General features: G+C 42.3%; 1 protein-coding gene across 3 annotated transcripts; it reads left to right on the top strand.

Annotated features, from left to right (window-relative positions):
- Positions 1-383: 383 nt before the first annotated feature.
- On the top strand, positions 384-16,515 carry sall1a (spalt-like transcription factor 1a). Of its 3 annotated transcripts, none has more exons than XM_020080142.2 (3): positions 384-537; positions 10,509-13,906; positions 14,831-16,515. In XM_020080142.2, exons 2-3 carry the CDS (start codon positions 10,724-10,726, stop codon positions 15,269-15,271), a joined length of 3,624 nt encoding a protein of 1,207 aa, XP_019935701.1. In that variant the 5' UTR covers positions 384-537; positions 10,509-10,723; the 3' UTR covers positions 15,272-16,515. The 3 variants fall into 3 exon arrangements, with proteins under 3 accessions (XP_019935701.1, XP_019935698.1, XP_019935700.1); XM_020080139.2 differs by lacking the exon at positions 384-537 and adding an exon at positions 4,248-5,150; XM_020080141.2 differs by lacking the exon at positions 384-537 and adding an exon at positions 7,565-7,812.
- Positions 16,516-17,920: the final 1,405 nt, after the last annotated feature.

Raw genomic sequence — 17,920 nt, 5'->3', positions numbered from 1 at the left:
TGATTGCATCTCTGTGAATGTAAGTAGTATCTACTCAGAAAAAAAACATGTTGGGTGCTGGATAATGAGAAACAGATTATGTCTTGTAACTGTAACTTACACAATTAATATTATAGATATTTTACTTTAGAATTGTGTGTTTGAGCATGTTTTGATTTTCCTTATTGTATATTATACAATTTGAAATAACAGATGTATATTTAAGAAAAGAAAAATTATGAATACCTTTCTAGGTTCAGACTTAAATAATATTATGTATTGTGCCATTATTTGAATGATTTATTCTTTAACTATGTGAATTATTATAACTAATTACATCATCTGTTCATTATCATTATAATCTATGAATTTGTTTTTATTCCAGGAAGTGTGCCACTGCACTGTGCAAACTGTGCAAAAAGATGTGACTGTGGATTTATTTTCGAAAGCACACGCCGCCTGTGGTGTCTGCTCTCCAGTGACACCAGTGAGGATGAGACACTGGTGCAGCCTCTCTCACTAATGACTAGGAGGACGACACTAGTCAGGGATCCTCAGGTATATATTTCCTGACACTTGTACACTTGCTCCTGGCCAGTTACAGCTAATACACACAAACACACACACACACACACACACACAAACACCCACCAACACACACTCACCCAGAGTGGGCAGTGTGTGTACGTCTCAGTTGACTGTATCCGTGACACATGCAGAGTTACATTCACACACGCACACTAGCAGGGTGTTTGTGTGTGTGTGTGTGTGTGTGTGCTTGTGTGTCTGTGTGTGTGTGTGATGGACCACTGACCTCCAGCACCTCTGTGACACCCTTGAATGTTTGCTTGTTTTCCCTCAAACAAGACGGGACTGAAAGGGGATGTCTGTAACTGCAGCTGAGATAATGTAAAAACAAACACGGCCCATTGATATCGGGTGATGCTGCAGGAAGTTGTCAGGGGCCACAATGGGGGGAGACAATCTGCGGGACAAGTGGTGGCAGGGCTGCTGGAGGACAATAGAGAGGGTTTGATCTCTTAATTAATGGAGGCTATTCTCTGCTGCTGCAGGTACTGAATTTTAATGCAGGCCATTTTTCAATGGGGTTTCTTTAGTGGCAACACGGAGCTCTAACTGCTGCATTCTGATCATGTGATAGACACACTCATTTCATTTCTTACTAGAACAAGTGATCGTTTCTGCAGCAATTGATAATTTACATAATAAACTTTGATCCTTTAAGAGGCACTCCTCTGTATGTCTATGTTGTAAATATGAAGAAATTGAAAAAAATGATTAAGTGATTTAGAAATGTCTACATTTTAAATGGGGTAATATTATTTTCCATGACAGTTTCTTGCAGCTGGGCACCTTTAAACAAAGCTACATGGCACTAGTAAGAGTCACACAGTGACAGTATGTGTGTGTGTGACGATACAAGGAAAATGTGGGCCTATCGCTTTATTTCTTTGAGCATGAGGCCAGCTTACAACAATCCCTTTAATCAAGCCCCTAATCCTGCAAGACGTCAGCATGCCATGAATAAGGCCGTGCACTTCTTCATATGTGTTGGAAGCATGAGGGTCAAAGTCTCCGGTATTTAGTTAATCAAAAATAAGGCTCGAGCCCGAGTATAGAATGATACACTTTTATACTTCCAAAGAAATTATTTTATATTTATTTAGTAAATGATGTGTGGGTCATTTTCTGCTGTCTATGTGAGTTGAAATATTTTTATTTATTAAAATGTAAGGCCTCTCATATTTCTCTGGCCATAACTTTTTTTTTATTAAAAGGGCTTTAAATATTGTCTTTAAGTGATGGCATGTTAATCAAACCCATTAAATAATAATGGAGTGTAATAATGGCACAAGTAGCAGCAGTCATGTGAATTAATGAATCACTCCTCCACTTGTGTTAACACACAATCCTTATAAAGCCTAAACCTACACGTTTTCCTCTTTTCTCCTCTTGCCACTTGGGCTCCCATTATCACACACACACACACACACATCACGCAGACGTCACACACACACGCACGCACAGACACACGCACGTGCAGCTGACCCAGATGAAGGCCCTACTCCAGCTCGTTGTCATTCTTTACGCGTCGCGTGGATCAGGGAGCAGAAACCCACCACGTGTTGAATCCGCTGTGACACGGAGGAGTGGGCTCTCTGGTTCACAGACACGCTGAGTGAGGGAGGGTCGCTAACTGCTCGGGTTTGGGAAGAGTCGTCGCTGTCGCTATTATGTGGCCAAACGCGCACTTTCCCTGCGCTGTATGATCCATCACTGGATGTCGATGGTGGTAATGAATGGAAGTAAGGCCGGACCTGGTGTGATATGCAAGGATTGCGCGTAACAGGCAAAATGCGCGCTCTTTATGCGCAAAAGCCTCCTCTCACCAACATTTGATTAAAAGACGCTTTTTTATACAGCCAAAAAACAACTAGTAAAATGTGATTGATTAGATGGATCCATAGGCAACCGCTTTTTAAATTAACTCATATAATTATATTAATAAAAAAATACATATTTTATTCCTTTTTTTAAATTGTTGTTAATATTAAATGTCGTACTCTTAATGTATATTGTTTGCTGTTATTTACATCATAAATACCTGGGTAAACCACAAGTAATTCACATATTATTATGAGCTGGATATTATAAATAAGATTTAATCAATAATATTACATCCTGCCAAATACAATGCTTCCTACAAATACTAACAATCTTCTCAGTCAAAGCTGAAACTTTATTTTTCCTCCAGCTGGGTGTGACTTATGTGAGCTGGGGTCTCCAAACTGTGTCCGTCTCCGCAGTGTCATTCAGCCCATGATTGTTAACACTGTATCCTCACCGTCCCGAGTGAATCCCATTTAAAATGTCTCCCGCTCGGCTGGGCTGCAAATCACCCTGTTTACAATCTCACACCAACACTCACATCAATTAACTGCCCATTGATTTTCCCGCCCGGGACATTACAATATTGCAGACCCCTTTTTTTCCTCTCCCAGCAGTTTCAAGTTTGGTGCACGTAATTGCAGGAGGGGGAGGGGGGGCGCACACACACGTTTTCCTCTATTAATGATCACTTGCTGTTAGATTTTTTTTTTTTAGACCAAGCACACGTTTCGATCCATCACATTTTTAAACTGTCCTGACAACAATTGTGACCATATATATATATATATAAATCTACTCGACTATATATATATATATATACATGTGGTCTTAAATGATTTTGTCAGAACGCATTGATAAAGCAGATCACTCAGAGCCATCAGAAGTATTTGATTTTCCTCCTCTTGCTCTTTCCCTTTTTTCATGAATAAGTAAATAGTGAGGCTCGTCGAAACTAAAAGATAGCTGACACAAGAGAGGACCAGATCCATCTAGCCCGCAGCTGCTCTTTAAATATTCAGTGAAAAATAATGGCATCCGTGGCATCACCTATAGTAACGTTATTATCTTCATTTCTCAAAATCAAGCCGACTGAGAGCTTCGTTTATCTTTTTCACGTAATAAATCTACTCGACTCACAGGGAGCCGGGCTCCTGTGGGACATGTTGCCCTCTTCAAACATCCAAACCCACTGAAGGAAGGCGCACTACTGTAAGTGTGCATTATTTAGACAGGTGACATTAATAACAACAACAATAATAATATTTTGTATTATAATAACTATAATAATAATAGTGTGTCGTGGAGAACTGGTCCATAACTATTTACAGGTTTGATTAACATATTGTTTTATTGGCTGTACAGTCACCAGGAGCATTTCATTGCTTACTTATCACTGTCTTTAAAAATAAGGCATCTATAGGCCTACAACACATCTAACTTATTAGAATACAATTTATTAATTCAAACTCGTTTTACTGTACAAACACCCCTACTTGATGGCGAAGACATTAAGGCGTTTTAAAGTTTTTTCCCAATAGTTAAATAGGTGGTGTAAAGCTTTGACATGGTGTGAGTGTGAGGCCTCCATTTGCTGGGAAAAATAAATGTTAAAGGAAGAAATGTGAAAGCTTTATTTATCCCTATTCAGACGAACAGACCTCTCTCCGCTGTCTTTACCACTGCTCATCCTGCTGCGCACAAAGCGTTTGGATCTGCTGTGCGTAATCAGAGAGAGAGGGAGGGAGGGGAGAGAGGGAGGGAGGAGGTGGAGGTGAATGGCAGCATGACTGAATAGCCCGGTGACCAATCAGACCCTCGATGGGCCGGGCTCCACATTTGTCCCAGCGCTGCACGGGCCCCGCAAAGTTTGTTTATTCGCGGAATGCTGTGCGCGATGAAAACGTGTTAGTAAGTGACCCCCCACCTCTTTTTTTTCTTACTAATAATGATCAAATGAAACTGATTGGGACGTCGGAACGCACCGTGGACTTTTTTCTGGAGGAAGGGGACGTGAACCGGTGCCATTTTACGCACGGGAACATGCTGGCGCGAGGCTGCGTTTCGGCGCACCGAGACCTCCGCTCGAAACTCTTCTGAGAGTAGGTGTCCGCGCACCGCGCACAGCGAGTTCAGCGGAGGACGGACTACACCGAGTTGGAGAAGAGGAGAAAGTTGGCTGGAGCGCACGGAGCGTCCGGTCAGTCCACATCTTCAGGAGGAGAAGAAAGAGAGAAGAAAAAAGTGTGATCGCTGCTTGATGAATGTGAGAGATTGAAAGATACTGTCGCAGGCATGGACTCGAGATGCTGACATTCCCCTGTAGTAGTCGAGATAAGCGTTGACTCGGGCTAACACAAGGGGTTAAACCGTATCCAAAGGGAGTTTGGAAGAGCCAGCCTTTCTTCCCCGTACGGATCAACTCATTGGGTGGGAGCTGAGAGAGAGACAAGAGTCCCCAGCAAATCAGGAGCTAATTGATTAAAGAGACTTCATTTGAATAGGAGGGGGGCTGGCGAGGTGCCAATCGCCTTTCAAAGAAGCCCCCTCCTGTATGATTAATCGCAGAGCATTATTGATAATCATAACGGGGCACATGCGCGGTGGATGGGCTCGATTTTACGTAATTTTTTGAGCAGGGTTTTTGTAGTCATTTTTTTATTCTGCGCTCGCTGATGTGCCAGCCAGCATGTCGCGGAGGAAACAAGCGAAGCCGCAACACTTCCAATCCGACCCTCATCAGCCTTTATCGGAACACAATGGTGAGTCCAAACAGCCTCTTGCTCCTCTTATACCACCACTGTGCATTTTACCCACTTTTAAAAACAGTTTGCTCTTATTTGAGGTGAAGCATGAGGGTAAAAGTTCCTGCTTTAAGTTTTGAGCTTTATACTTTTCTGTATTTGTTTATTTCTTTCCAAATTTCATCGTGTGTCTGATTAAAGTCTGGGCCACTTTTCACAAAACTTCCGGATGTCCCATACATTTACAGTATCACAGTTAAAAATATGATTTAAAGCATTTTTTTAAAAATTTCCCCCTCATTTAAAGCTGGATGATCGCTTTTATTCTAAACTTTACTATAAAATACACATTTGTTAAAGATAATAAATAACGTACCGGGCGCGTTTCTCTGCAGTGTGAGTAAAAAAGTTTGAAAACTTGAAAAATATGCGGTTCAGTTTTAAATAGTGTTTTTAAGGTTATATAGAAACTCAGTTATGACCAGCAGCCGCTTCAGCCCTCGGTCCTCTCCGAGGTTTTCCCTGCGCTCGGTGCTCGCTCTCGGTGCGTCCACACGGACCACCCTGTCTCTCCTGTCGGGACTGCCCAACTTTTCCTGGGTCCCGGACACACAAATAACCCATCCTCATTTTGAACGTAGAACATCCGACTATATCTCCCCCTCATTTTATCAAAGAAGTCGGCCCCATGAGTAATTTGCTGTTTACACACTGCTGAGCTGTTTTGCTGTAAATTGGATGAAAGGAGGTCAAAGTTCTGCGAAGAGCGCAAATAAACACACGACCTCTCCACATCCTGAAAATATCCCCTCGGTTTACTCATCGTTTACACGTTTTTTTGCTCAACTTTGTTATAGCAGCTTAGAGAAGTCACGTCTTACTCATTCACACACACACACTCACACACACTCTCACACACACCATTTCTGTTTCATTACAAAATAATGTGTGGTTTCCTCCACCAAAATTAAAATAGACGTGTTCGTTCTTTACTTTAAAGAAACTTTAGAGGAGTTTACGCCTATGGACGAGCCATCGCCTGATGTAAATTTAAACACTGTGCGATGTTTTTTGTTGGTAAAGTGAACAATACTCTCTTTTACTGGTGCTGTTGTGCCTAAAATGTGAAATCAGTTTGTACAAAGTGCCATTCAGAGCTGGAAATCCATGCAGGAGCTCTCACAAAGGCCAGCGAAAACAGGCGAGGTTCAGAGAGATGGTAAATTACCACATCCATTTTAAAAGTAGAAAATAAAACGTCAAAATAACCTCAACAAAACTACGGTGTGAATAGATTGTAGGTTAACATTAATAACCCTTTAATTTCGTAACAGGACGTTGCGTTGTTACGTATTACTTTACTTGACCGACTTTCATACTCATTACTGAGAAAATAATACATGTTTAAATTGTCTGTAATTTAAACAACTATTCTTTAACTGAATGAAGGCCTCTCTGTGGTCTGTCATGCAATGTGATCAAATTGTATTCCAAATATTTTAATTCTCACCAGAAAAAATATTTCCACACATAGAATAATCCAAATATTAAGACATGCAATACATTAAAAATCCAGCTTAAGTTAGAAATTGTTTTTGGTTGATACACTTATTGGATAAGGCCTGTAAATGTAATACATCTGATGTAAATATCTGTAAAAGTCACAGTGTATTCAGCCTGAAAAGCATGTGCTGGTGTGTTTCAGGGGACAGCCTTGCATAGAAAGGTATTTTCAGACCATTTCACATGATTTATTTTTGTAACTCGATAAGTGCAAAATCTATTTTTTTCCCTGGGACTTGTTTTTGTCTGCATTTTCCTTAAAATCTGGTAAACTTAATCAAACGTTTCTTTTGTCACAAACCCTGGTACATTGCAGATTGCAAAATTATAAATTGTGTCCGAAATGAAGCCAAGTGTTCAATGTCTCTTATGTCTGAAATTATAAAGTTAGGGACGTGTTGTCCTCAGATTGGTGGTGTTTTAGCAGAGACAGTGCTGTATGGCTTCTGGAGGGTTGTGGTCGCCCGGAAATGAAAAACAGAAAGTCATTGTATTAGTAGGTGAATGTCAGTGATGCTTAGGGCTGTAGTTACTATAGGAAGTCGGAGTGCGAGCCACAGAGGGTGGGATGTTGAGCTGTTTTAACCTTTGCCAGTGTCCCTCTATGCAGAGGTGATGAGAGTTCAGGGCCCAGTGTGTTCCTCTCCACCACGCCATTGACCCTGCTGATCAGAGCTGCAGGCGGCCCAGCAAGGCCCCGGCTTTTTATTCAAGTGTGTGTGTGAAAGTGTGAGGCCTTATCAATGTTGTGGCCATCCCCTTTCACCCTATCAGAGCGGCCCCCCTAGAGGGGAGATTGGCAGGGCAGCCCCCTTTGCACCGATGTTCTCAACAAACAGAGTGCGCCCTGCTCGTCATGACGCCAGTGTTTATGTGGTGTGAGTCCAGGTGTAGCCTGAGGGACTCGTCGTGCCTTTTTTCCCTCCCCTTAAGCTTTAAGCGTGTCACCGGGCAGAGCTTCTGAGATTGGAGTCTTGTCCTGGACCACGGCAGCTTAGTGGATCCCCATCTAGTGTTCATTGGGATGAGTCCTGAGGGCTGGAGACGGTGTGAGCAGAAATCCTGCTGAAGTTACAAGTGTCAAGAGGCTCACAGAGGCCCCCCGCGAAAAAATAATGTAGGAACTCTCACTGCTCTCCGTCAACTTTTTTTTTGACTAATCCTCGCTTTCTCACCTCTCGTATTCAAACTTTGGTCAATCTCTTCCAGGCTCTGTCCTCTGCTCTTTGTCTCTCCTGGAGCCCTGTGCACTGCTTACATTGTGCTTTTGATAGAGATTCTATGGAAGTTTTACAGACTCCATCTTCATAGCAGCTTGACTTTAACTTAATTTTAATTCAAAGTTAATCCTTGCTATTTTTGGAATTAAGCTTATTGCCAGCCTCTGCGCTGTTTGCTATAGTTGTCTTATGTGGACAGTGGATTTTCAGACATGCATGCATTTCATTTTGATCCTTATTTGTGGTCAGATAAAGCAAAACACCGTATCGCACAGTTAGATTAGCTGTGTAAAGATTTAGGTTATTTGGTGAGATGTTCTTCCAGAGATTCTCAGCTATCGTTTTACAGTTACAAGAGCTTTATTATTACTTTCTTCTCTCACATTTCAAACATAATATAGAGTGGCTGAGGAGGAGACTGTGCACAGCTGCATTATAATACTTTGATGAAAATGTTTTGCTCCAGTTCCAGTTAATTATTAAAACAGATATGCACAAAATATCTTAGTAATACATTTGTTCTGTTTCCTCTTTAATTTTTCCCCTGTAATTATATATTTTGTCGATAGTTTTAATTTTGGAATTTTTGGCACTTTCGGGTCAATAATAGCACGATTGAAAGTCTTTGATTGATTTTAAGGGTTTTGAAATTTGTGCGCTACATAAAAAAAAAAGTTTTTTTAAGAAACTGTTTAAACTAAAGCAACACATGTAGGCCCCGCAGTGTAGAAATGAAATTAATTTAATATCAGTGTTCACCATTGTTTCTGAAATAGAATATTCCTCATGTTTATCGAAAATTTTTTGTAATGCTCTGTGTAGACTGAAGCGTGCACACACACTCAGAAACACGCATATTTTTTCTTTTATCAATGTTGCATCTTCTAAAAGTTTGTTAGACAAAAGTTTTTCTGTGTCTCCTATTTTCACCCACTCACTGTCCATTTTCTTTTACAGTCAGTCTTGAGAAAAGAGGAAAAAAAAATTTAATCCTCAGATTTCTCACACTAGGAATCAAACACATTTTTTCAAAATTAGTGCTGGGTGTAGGTAGGTGGGTGGGTGGCAGGGGGGATTTAACATAAAAAGTTATCATTAAAGTGGAGTCTTCCCTGTTTGCATGGTTTGGTGGTGTGAGGGCCAGGGTTTACTGTCATGGCAACTTTGCGTTATCTGATGTCTCTGAGTAGAGAAACATTGAGGGAGATAATCCCTGAATTAAACAGGATCTGCTTTGAGTCGACTGAGATGAGCAGGGCCAGGCTGTGCCGACGATCCCCGCCGCTCCCATGCTGCGCGAACAATGGGAAGGCATCCTGTCTCTCTGTGGGGCAGGGCTGCACTTCTCTGGGTTTCATTTGCAAATGAATTCTTGGCTCTGATGAAAGTGTTGAGGGGCCAGAGCCACAATGAAAGGGATTCATAGAGAAATACAATTTGTAAATCAACTTGTATGTTAAACAGCAAGATTTTAGTGTGACAAAGAGGGGAAAGAATAAGGAAACTCTGGAGCACAGCAGTGGCTCTGGGGGCCGGGTGTCGTTTTGCCTTTTCACTCCCTGACTCATCTTGTGTATAAAAATGTGCATTTGAAACCCGGTAACCACTTTCAAATCTTAATCTCTGCGACCACAGAAGTTGCTGTGTCTGTATTGCGTGTTCTGTTTATCAGTTTGTGATGCGCGCATTCTGATGAAACACCCTACTCTTTACTTTTGATCAAGCCATTATTTAAAACTTTTTCCATTGCTGTTTATCTCGAAGAATTTACTGATCAGTGCTTTTTTGAAGTTGATAAGGTTTGGGGGTCAAAGTTTACTCACAATTTTTTTTTAAATAATGTTGTTTATAAATTATATTGCAGATATTTTAATTCGTAAAAATTATCATATATCATACATACTAAATAAGTCACTATTTATTATGTAAGTCTTTTCTTTTATTCTTTTGTTTTGCTTGTGTTTAGTATTTGAGTTAAAAGTCTGGATGCCACAGGCTCTGTTGTTCATGTCTCACTTTGATTGCAGCCTGAGTGGATACAAATTAGTTTAGTGACATAGATAACCTGTCCAAGATGCCCATAGTTGGCTGAAAATGAGCAAAGTTGACAGCAAATTGAAAGTCTAATAAGTCCTTCAAATGCTTGATTTGCGCCGAGTGGACAAGTCGACTTTGAAGGGCATGGGATATAGGAAATCAATGCCTTTCTATGAAATTTCATTAAGACCAATGTCCTCACTTCACTCTATTCTATATTTTGATGGATTATCTGGAGAAAATGATTACCTTTGGTTGGACTGATGAGACCCAGATGTGCACCTTCAAAGATCACTTTTAAGCAATATTTGAGTAGTTCCCATTGATTTTGTATCCCTTCTTATCATGTTCAACAGGCCACTGGATTGAATAAGGCTTTTACACATTTCTTTTGGCTTATTGTTGCCTTTCGATCATTGTTTTTGTGAGCGCATCAAGGGGATAAGTGTAAAACTGATTAACTTAAGATTAACAACAATGGAATTTGAGGAGATAAAGCTGCTTTTTCAGCTGCAAAACATTTCTAATCACTAATCCTCTGTTTCCTCTTTTTCAGGGGACACAGAACTTTGCTCAGAGGACCCCCCCTGCAAGGAGTCAGACGCCCACGTCTGTAGCAGATGTTGTGCTGAGTTCTTTGAACTATCGGATCTTGAAGAACACCAGAAGAATTGCACTAAGAATCAGTTAGTTCTGATAGTGAATGAAAATCCTGCCTCCCCCACCGGAACTTTCTCGCCTGGGTCTCCTCCCCATAATCCCGATGACCAGATGAATGACACAGTTAATAACACTGATGAAACAGAGTGCAGCGACCTTTTGGAGCGTAACCCTCTAGAAAAAGACGAATCCATGGATGTGGACATTTCCGGAATGAGCAGTGGTCATGAAGAGGAAGGCAGTCATACAGAGAGTGGGAGTCCCATCAACACAGTCAGCAATGGTGGCAGGGCCACCTCTGGCCCCGCAGTAGGTACTTCAGCTATCTCTGCCCCTCTACCTCAGCTCAGTAACCTGACTGAACTGGGAAACTTCTCCATGATCAACAGCAATGTCATAATTGAAAATCTTCAGAGCACCAAAGTGGCTGTGGCCCAATTCTCCCAAGAGGCCCGTTCCACTGGAGGCCCCAGGGTAGCAGTGCCAGCACTGATGGAGCAACTCCTGGCCCTACAACAGCAACAGATTCACCAGCTGCAGCTTATTGAGCAGATTCGCCATCAGATACTGCTACTGGCCTCCCAGTCCCCAGAACTGCAGGTGCCCCCAACTTCTGCTCCAGGCACAATGGGGCCTGCTGCCAGCCCACTGACCACACTCAGCTCACATCTCTCCCAACAGCTGGCTGCAGCCGCAGGCCTAGCGCAGAACCTGGCGAGTCAGTCAGCAAGTATAAGCAGCTTAAAGCAACTGGCTGCAGCGGCACAGCTACCTCAGCCCAACCCAAGCACCAGTGAGACATCTCAAAGCATTAGCACACTGGGGCCATCAACAATCAATGTCCAGTCCTCTGACAAGAGGCCGAGTCATATGAGTAGCCTCCACTCTCAGCTCAGCAACTCCTCACTAGTTAAGTCATCCAAGCCAGCATTTGGAATAGGTAGCTTGTTAAGCTCTGCAGTCAATCCCCTTCTACCTCAGCCCCCTCCTGGAAACCCCATGTTCTCCAGCTCTCTGTCTAGTGTGGGCAGCACTGTGGAGGACCTCAACTCTTTAGCAGCTTTGGCCCAGCAGAGGAAAGGCAAGCCACCAAATGTCACCTCATTTGAACACAAGAGCAGCTCTGAGGAATCGTTTTTCAAGCATAAGTGCAGGTTTTGTGGCAAGGTGTTTGGGAGTGACAGTGCCTTGCAAATCCACCTGCGCTCCCACACTGGCGAGAGACCATACAAGTGTAATATCTGTGGCAACCGCTTCTCCACCCGTGGTAACCTGAAGGTACATTTCCAGCGTCATAAAGAAAAATACCCACACATCCAGATGAACCCCTACCCTGTTCCTGAGCATTTAGACAACATACCGACCAGCACTGGCATTCCATATGGCATGTCTATGCCCCCTGAGAAGCCTGTCACCAGCTGGCTGGACAGCAAACCAGTTTTGCCCACTCTGACTTCCTCAGTCGGCATGCTGCTGCCACCAACCATGCCGAGCCTTCCACATTTCATCAAAAAGGAAGATCATTCAATAGCCATAACTAGCCCTTCTGTTACTGCAAAGAGTGACTCAGGTTCTGCTGAGCCTTCAGCTAAAAGTAATGATGGAGTGTCTGAAGAGGGTGAAGGTGCAACTCTGCCTACCTCAAATGAGAAAACCGAAGAAGGCAGCCACTCCTCATGCTTCATGACAAATGTAAGCTCTGCTTCAGAAAGTACAGCTGAGTACACAACGTCTAACAGCCCGCCCATGATGACCAACCCACTTATGCCCCTTATGTCTGATCAGTTCAAGGCTAAGTTCCCCTTTGGAGGCATTCTGGAGCCTCTCCATGGGTCAGAGACCTCCAAGCTTCAGCAGCTTGTGGAAAACATTGACAGGAAGGTGACAGATCCAAACGAATGTGTCATCTGTCACCGGGTGCTGAGCTGCCAGAGTGCTCTGAAAATGCACTATCGCACTCATACTGGGGAAAGACCCTTTAAGTGTAAAGTCTGTGGCAGGGCATTTACCACCAAGGGGAATCTTAAGACCCACTACAGTGTCCATAGGGCCATGCCTCCTCTCAGAGTCCAACACTCCTGCCCTATCTGCCAGAAGAAGTTCACAAATGCTGTGGTTCTACAGCAGCATATTCGCATGCACATGGGTGGACACATCCCCAACACCCCTCTGCCAGAGAGCTACCCAGAGTCCATGGTCTCTGACACTGGCTCATTTGAGGAGAGAAACTTTGATGATCTGGACAACTTCTCTGATGACAACATGGAAGGAATGGAGGAGGGCCCAGATAGCAGTGTGCCAGACACACCCAGGTCAGCTGATGCCTCCCATGACAGTCTGTGTAACTCCCCAGCTCCCCCTGAGATGGTTGGCCAGGAGGGGGAAGCAAAAAATGGTAATGGTCATAGTAATGAAACAGAGGAGCTGCATGCCAGCCACATAAAGGCAATGGCAAATGGCTTAGTCGAGGGGGATTGCCTCACCAATGATTCCTCGTCACTGGGAGGGGATGTTGAAAGTCAAAGCGCCGGGAGTCCAGCTGTGTCAGAATCTACCTCCTCCATGCAGGCGCCATCCCCCACTAACATGCAGCCACAACTACGAAAATCCCCCAGCCTTGAAGAAAGGCAGCAGAGGGCCTTGTCCTTTGAGCACACTAGTGCAAACCTCTTGCACTGTCACCCCTCCAACATTGGAGCCTTGGACCTGACATCTGTCAATCCCTCAAAAGACCCCATGGGTATGTTATTCCCCTTTCGTGAGCGTAGCATCATCAAGAACACATCCTGTGACATCTGTGGGAAGACTTTTGCTTGTCAGAGTGCCTTGGACATTCACTATCGAAGCCATACCAAAGAACGACCATTTATTTGCACGGCCTGTAACAGGGGTTTCTCCACAAAGGGCAACCTCAAGCAGCACATGCTGACCCATCAAATGAGAGACCTGCCCTCACAGCTGTTTGAGCCGTCAAACACCAGCCTGTCCTCCAGTCCAACCCCCTCCCTCCTCTCTGTTGTCTCTATTAACAAACCTGAGGTCAATGGCTTCCTTCATGGCCTCCACCCTGACAAGGACATGCCCCCAGGTCTGGTCACATCATCTGCCTCCTCTTCCCCAGTGCTTTCTGCTGCTCCACCACGCAGGACACCCAAACAACACTTCTGCAACACCTGCGGGAAGTGTTTCTCCTCCTCCAGTGCTCTGCAGATCCACGAGAGAACTCACACAGGGGAGAAACCCTTTGCTTGCAGTATCTGTGGTCGGGCTTTCACCACCAAAGGAAACCTCAAGGTAAATGTCGAAACACTCTACAAAATTGTTGGTCTCCTTAAAGTTTGTGCGTGAGAATGTTTGGGGAAAAATGAGTCTCCAAGCTGCTATTTAGTTTCATATGTTGTGTCAGTGCACTAGGCTTGAAGAGGTGGTAATGTTGTATAATTAATTAAAGGAACAGCCTTGTGAGAAAGACTGCCTTAGTGGAAAGGCTGAATCACGCAACTAATATGATTATTGGATAGAAACTCCAGAGTGTGGTTGGCTGGTAATGACTCAGCGCTCAGAATTAAGTATCAGATGCAATCAGTGTAAGCGAAGTGAATCTGTATTTTAGCCATATCAGATTTTAAGAATAAAATGCCACAGGTCTAAATCTTTAAGGAACTGATCTGTGATCAGTGATCTCTTCTAAACCTTGTGAAAATAATAATAAATTTTTTTCTGATTGGGTCAATACGTAACTTTAGTGAGCAATTTGGGATACATGTTAGTTTTTGATTTTTCAAATTTTGTTGTATATCCAGCTGTTAGTCGATACTAGACTTTTGTGAGTCTGTAAATGGACTTTACATGTTTTTTGTAAAGGAATGGATGTTGGCAGAGGTGCAATATCAGATGCAACACTGGCCAGAGCTTGTTTACCCCAGGCCCCCTGGTCCCTTTGTGAGATGAGCAAATTAAGGCTCAGATTAAACTGTTTGTATCAGTCTTGCCAAAATAAGATGTTTACATCATGCTGGTACCGCTCTAGTCTGCTGCACACAGGGTGTGAAGCTGTTAATTCAGACTCAAGCATTATTATTATTTTTTCCATTGCATCATCTCATGTGCAGCTCTTCAGGCCAAGTTTGCAAACATCACTAATTTTCATCCCTCTCATTGCTCTGTCTCTCTCCTCCCTCCCTTTTATTCTCCCTCTCTCTGTCTCACTCTGGTTAGGTTCACATGGGCACACACATGTGGAACAGCGCTCCTGCCAGACGAGGCCGCAGGCTCTCCGTGGATGGGCCAATGGCCTTCCTGGGTACCAACCCAGTTAAGTTTCCAGAGATCTTCCAGAAGGACATGGCATCAAGGGCAAGCAACGGGGACCCGGCCAGTTTCTGGAACCAGTACGCTGCAGCCTTCTCCAACGGCCTTGCCATGAAGACAAATGAAATCTCTGTCATCCAGAATGGAGGCCTCCCACCGATGTCAGGTGGATTGGGAAATGGGGGTAGCTCTCCCATCGGCGGCCTGACAGGCAGCCTGGACAAGCTACACAGCATGGAGCCCAACGCTGCTCTTGCTGGTCTTGAGAAAATGGCCAACACAGAGAACGGGGCCCACTTCCGTTTCACTAGGTTCATGGAGGACAATAAAGAAATCGTCACCAGTTAGAGTGTTTGTCCCGCGCTGCACACAGACACATGAAGTTGCCTGAGGGCATACTGTACACACATGTAGACACAGAGAAGAAGAAAAGAAAGAGAACAAGACAGGGACAAAATCAAACGAACTGCTTCGCTGACCATTGAATCTTTACGAACACAAGTGTGAAGACAAGTTGCTTTTTTGTACAATGTACATGTTATAGTTTTAAGGAGCTTATTTATTAGTGAGTATAACCTTGCTTGAAACCAAGTGGCAGCATTAACAGTTAGGTTTTTGTTTGTTTTAAAGCCAGAATGGGTATGTATGGGGGATTAAAAATGTGCTTTTGAAACTTAGAATATCTGGGTAGATAACCTTACCTTGGCATTAAGTTATTTTCTGTCTGTAGTAGCTATAACCGAACTGTTGATGTTCATGTGATGCATTAGCCCTGTAATAAGCAAACCGTTTTGCTGTAAATAATGTACACTGATCTTCTGTAGATGGTCTAACATCTGTGTGTTCATGCTCCCCCATCCTTCATCAAAACAAAACAATGAAAATCAGGCAAGGGACTAAATGATGCTGTAGTTCCTTTCTTTCCAAATCTTATTTACTTGTATTTTATTTAAGGAAGACAAAACATTGAAGTTTGCTATATTTCAAGGGTTTCTTTAGTGTTAACTTGTTTTGTTGTTACTGTTTCTGTGTATTGTACTTTCTACTTTTTTTGTTTACTTCCATATTTTTCCCTCGATCTCTTCTCTTTCTTTCGTGGCTCGTATTTTGGTGTTGTTGAAAAGCAAGACAGTTGCTAAAAGGGGAACATTCGGTCTGGCCTATTACCTGTTTTTTTGGAACTGAGACAGCCAATCAAATGAGCAGGATTCTCCTTTAGTTTTTTTTTTCTTAGCTGGATTTCCACATTGCTGCTAAGTCCCAGCATCCTCAATGACATCAAGTGCAAAGTTATTGTGTCGAAGCTTCTGGTAAATCCATTCAGATGTGGAAATGCAAACTCCCTTGCAAGAAAAATGTACATATAACTCACGCAAGAGAAGTCCATCACGGCCTGGGGACAAAATGATAGTGTTTTTATAAATATAAATATATATTGGGTTTGAAAACCTTCGGACTGTTACATGCACTTTCTTGGAAAGTTGGAAGATCTTTATGGGTCCAGTTTCTCTACACTTTAATACCTACTAACAACTAAGATACTGTAATTCTTTACTCTAATAATCAAATACATCAGTTTTCCAAAAGAGTCACGGTTGTGTCTGTGTGCTTTTATTCCCATTTTTTTTGTCTTATCATTGAAATATATGTAAATATATATTTTCACTCATCAAGCATTTTAAAGAAAATTGAAAGTGAAATAAAGTTTTTCCTGGTGAATGACTCGTGCTGGTGGCCGCTGTGCAGCTATGTGAGCACCGACACTCAGCAGCAGCAGAGACGGAGGATTCAGCCTGCTTCATTTCAAATCATCGCACTCGAACCGCATCATTTCCCTGAAATCACCAATTAATCGCTGATCATGTGAATCCGGTTGATTTAAGGTGGAGAGACGAAGCTTCCCTCTCCTCATCATTCGTTTAATAGATTTTTTTTTAAGTCTCAACGGGGAAAAAAATACAAATATTTTCTTAAGCTGACACAATTCAGTGTGATGGCACTGGTGTGTGTGATGGGTGTTTCTGAGTAATTACTTTTCATGAAGAAAGCGACGATCTGGTTAACATCTCCACAAAGCTCGAAAAGAAGTTGTCACAACGATCACACGCTTACAGCGGATCAAACCTTTGAAGGCATCCGCTTCTTATGCTTTATTCAAACTGAAGAAATCTCGTCTTTTGTATTTCAACAGCTGCATTTCATTTAACACATCGTTGCACATCCTGCAACACAGGATCTGTTCATGTCTGTCCGGCCGCTCTCCTCCTCCCTCTCCCCCTCCTCCTTTCCCTCCTCCTCCTCCTCCTCCTCCTCTTCCTCTTCTCCTCCTCTTCCTTCGCATGCAGCCAAATTGACCAATATTTACGTTTTATATTTCAAGACATCGGAGGTAAATGATCTTTACCCACAGAGCCTGTTTTCTTTCTAACACTCACATCTGCTCTGCTGCTGCTTTGTGCTGCGCATCTGCTTCTCCCTCACACGTTCCTGCAGAGGAGTGAAACACAACTGCTGCACTTCTACACATTATTACTGTTATCATTATCAACGTCTTAATGAATTCAATATTGATATATTTAGCAAATATTAATTCAAATATTAAAACGTTGATATGTATGCAGTTTTTTTCAATTATGGATGCTACACTATGTATTATTGCGATTATTGTTATTAATGATAATACTGTTTAAATTCGTTACGATATAAACATGTTTATTAAATATGAATTCATAATTTAAATCTGCCTATTTATATTAGTTTTTTTTTAATTGTGGATACTACCATTTATATTTTTAGTATTTATTATTTTAATATTAGTTAACATGTATGAAGAAAAGAAAATACACAAAAAATTATATTAATTATATATGCGTTATAGAAACAGATATATAATTAATTTAACTGTCTGTGTATTTTCTTGTATTATACATATTACTATTACACATATATTAGGCTACTAATATTTATTATATTAACATATTATTTTCTTGAATCATT

Source organism: Paralichthys olivaceus, chromosome 1 (assembly GCF_024713975.1).
Source record: "Paralichthys olivaceus isolate ysfri-2021 chromosome 1, ASM2471397v2, whole genome shotgun sequence".
NCBI classification, from domain to species: domain Eukaryota; kingdom Metazoa; phylum Chordata; class Actinopteri; order Pleuronectiformes; family Paralichthyidae; genus Paralichthys; species Paralichthys olivaceus.
Note: the sequence above shows the minus strand (reverse complement) of the source record. Positions and strands in the feature narration are given on the sequence as shown.

Bases quoted from the DNA above. Each gene is read 5' to 3' on its own strand.
- sall1a (XM_020080139.2), top strand. From the start codon at position 5,078: ATGTCGCGGAGGAAACAAGCGAAGCCGCAACACTTCCAATCCGACCCT. The intron at 5,151-10,508 runs GTGAGTCCAAAC...CCTCTTTTTCAG, and splicing joins GCCTTTATCGGAACACAATG to GGGACACAGAACTTTGCTCA. The intron at 13,907-14,830 runs GTAAATGTCGAA...CACTCTGGTTAG, and splicing joins CCACCAAAGGAAACCTCAAG to GTTCACATGGGCACACACAT.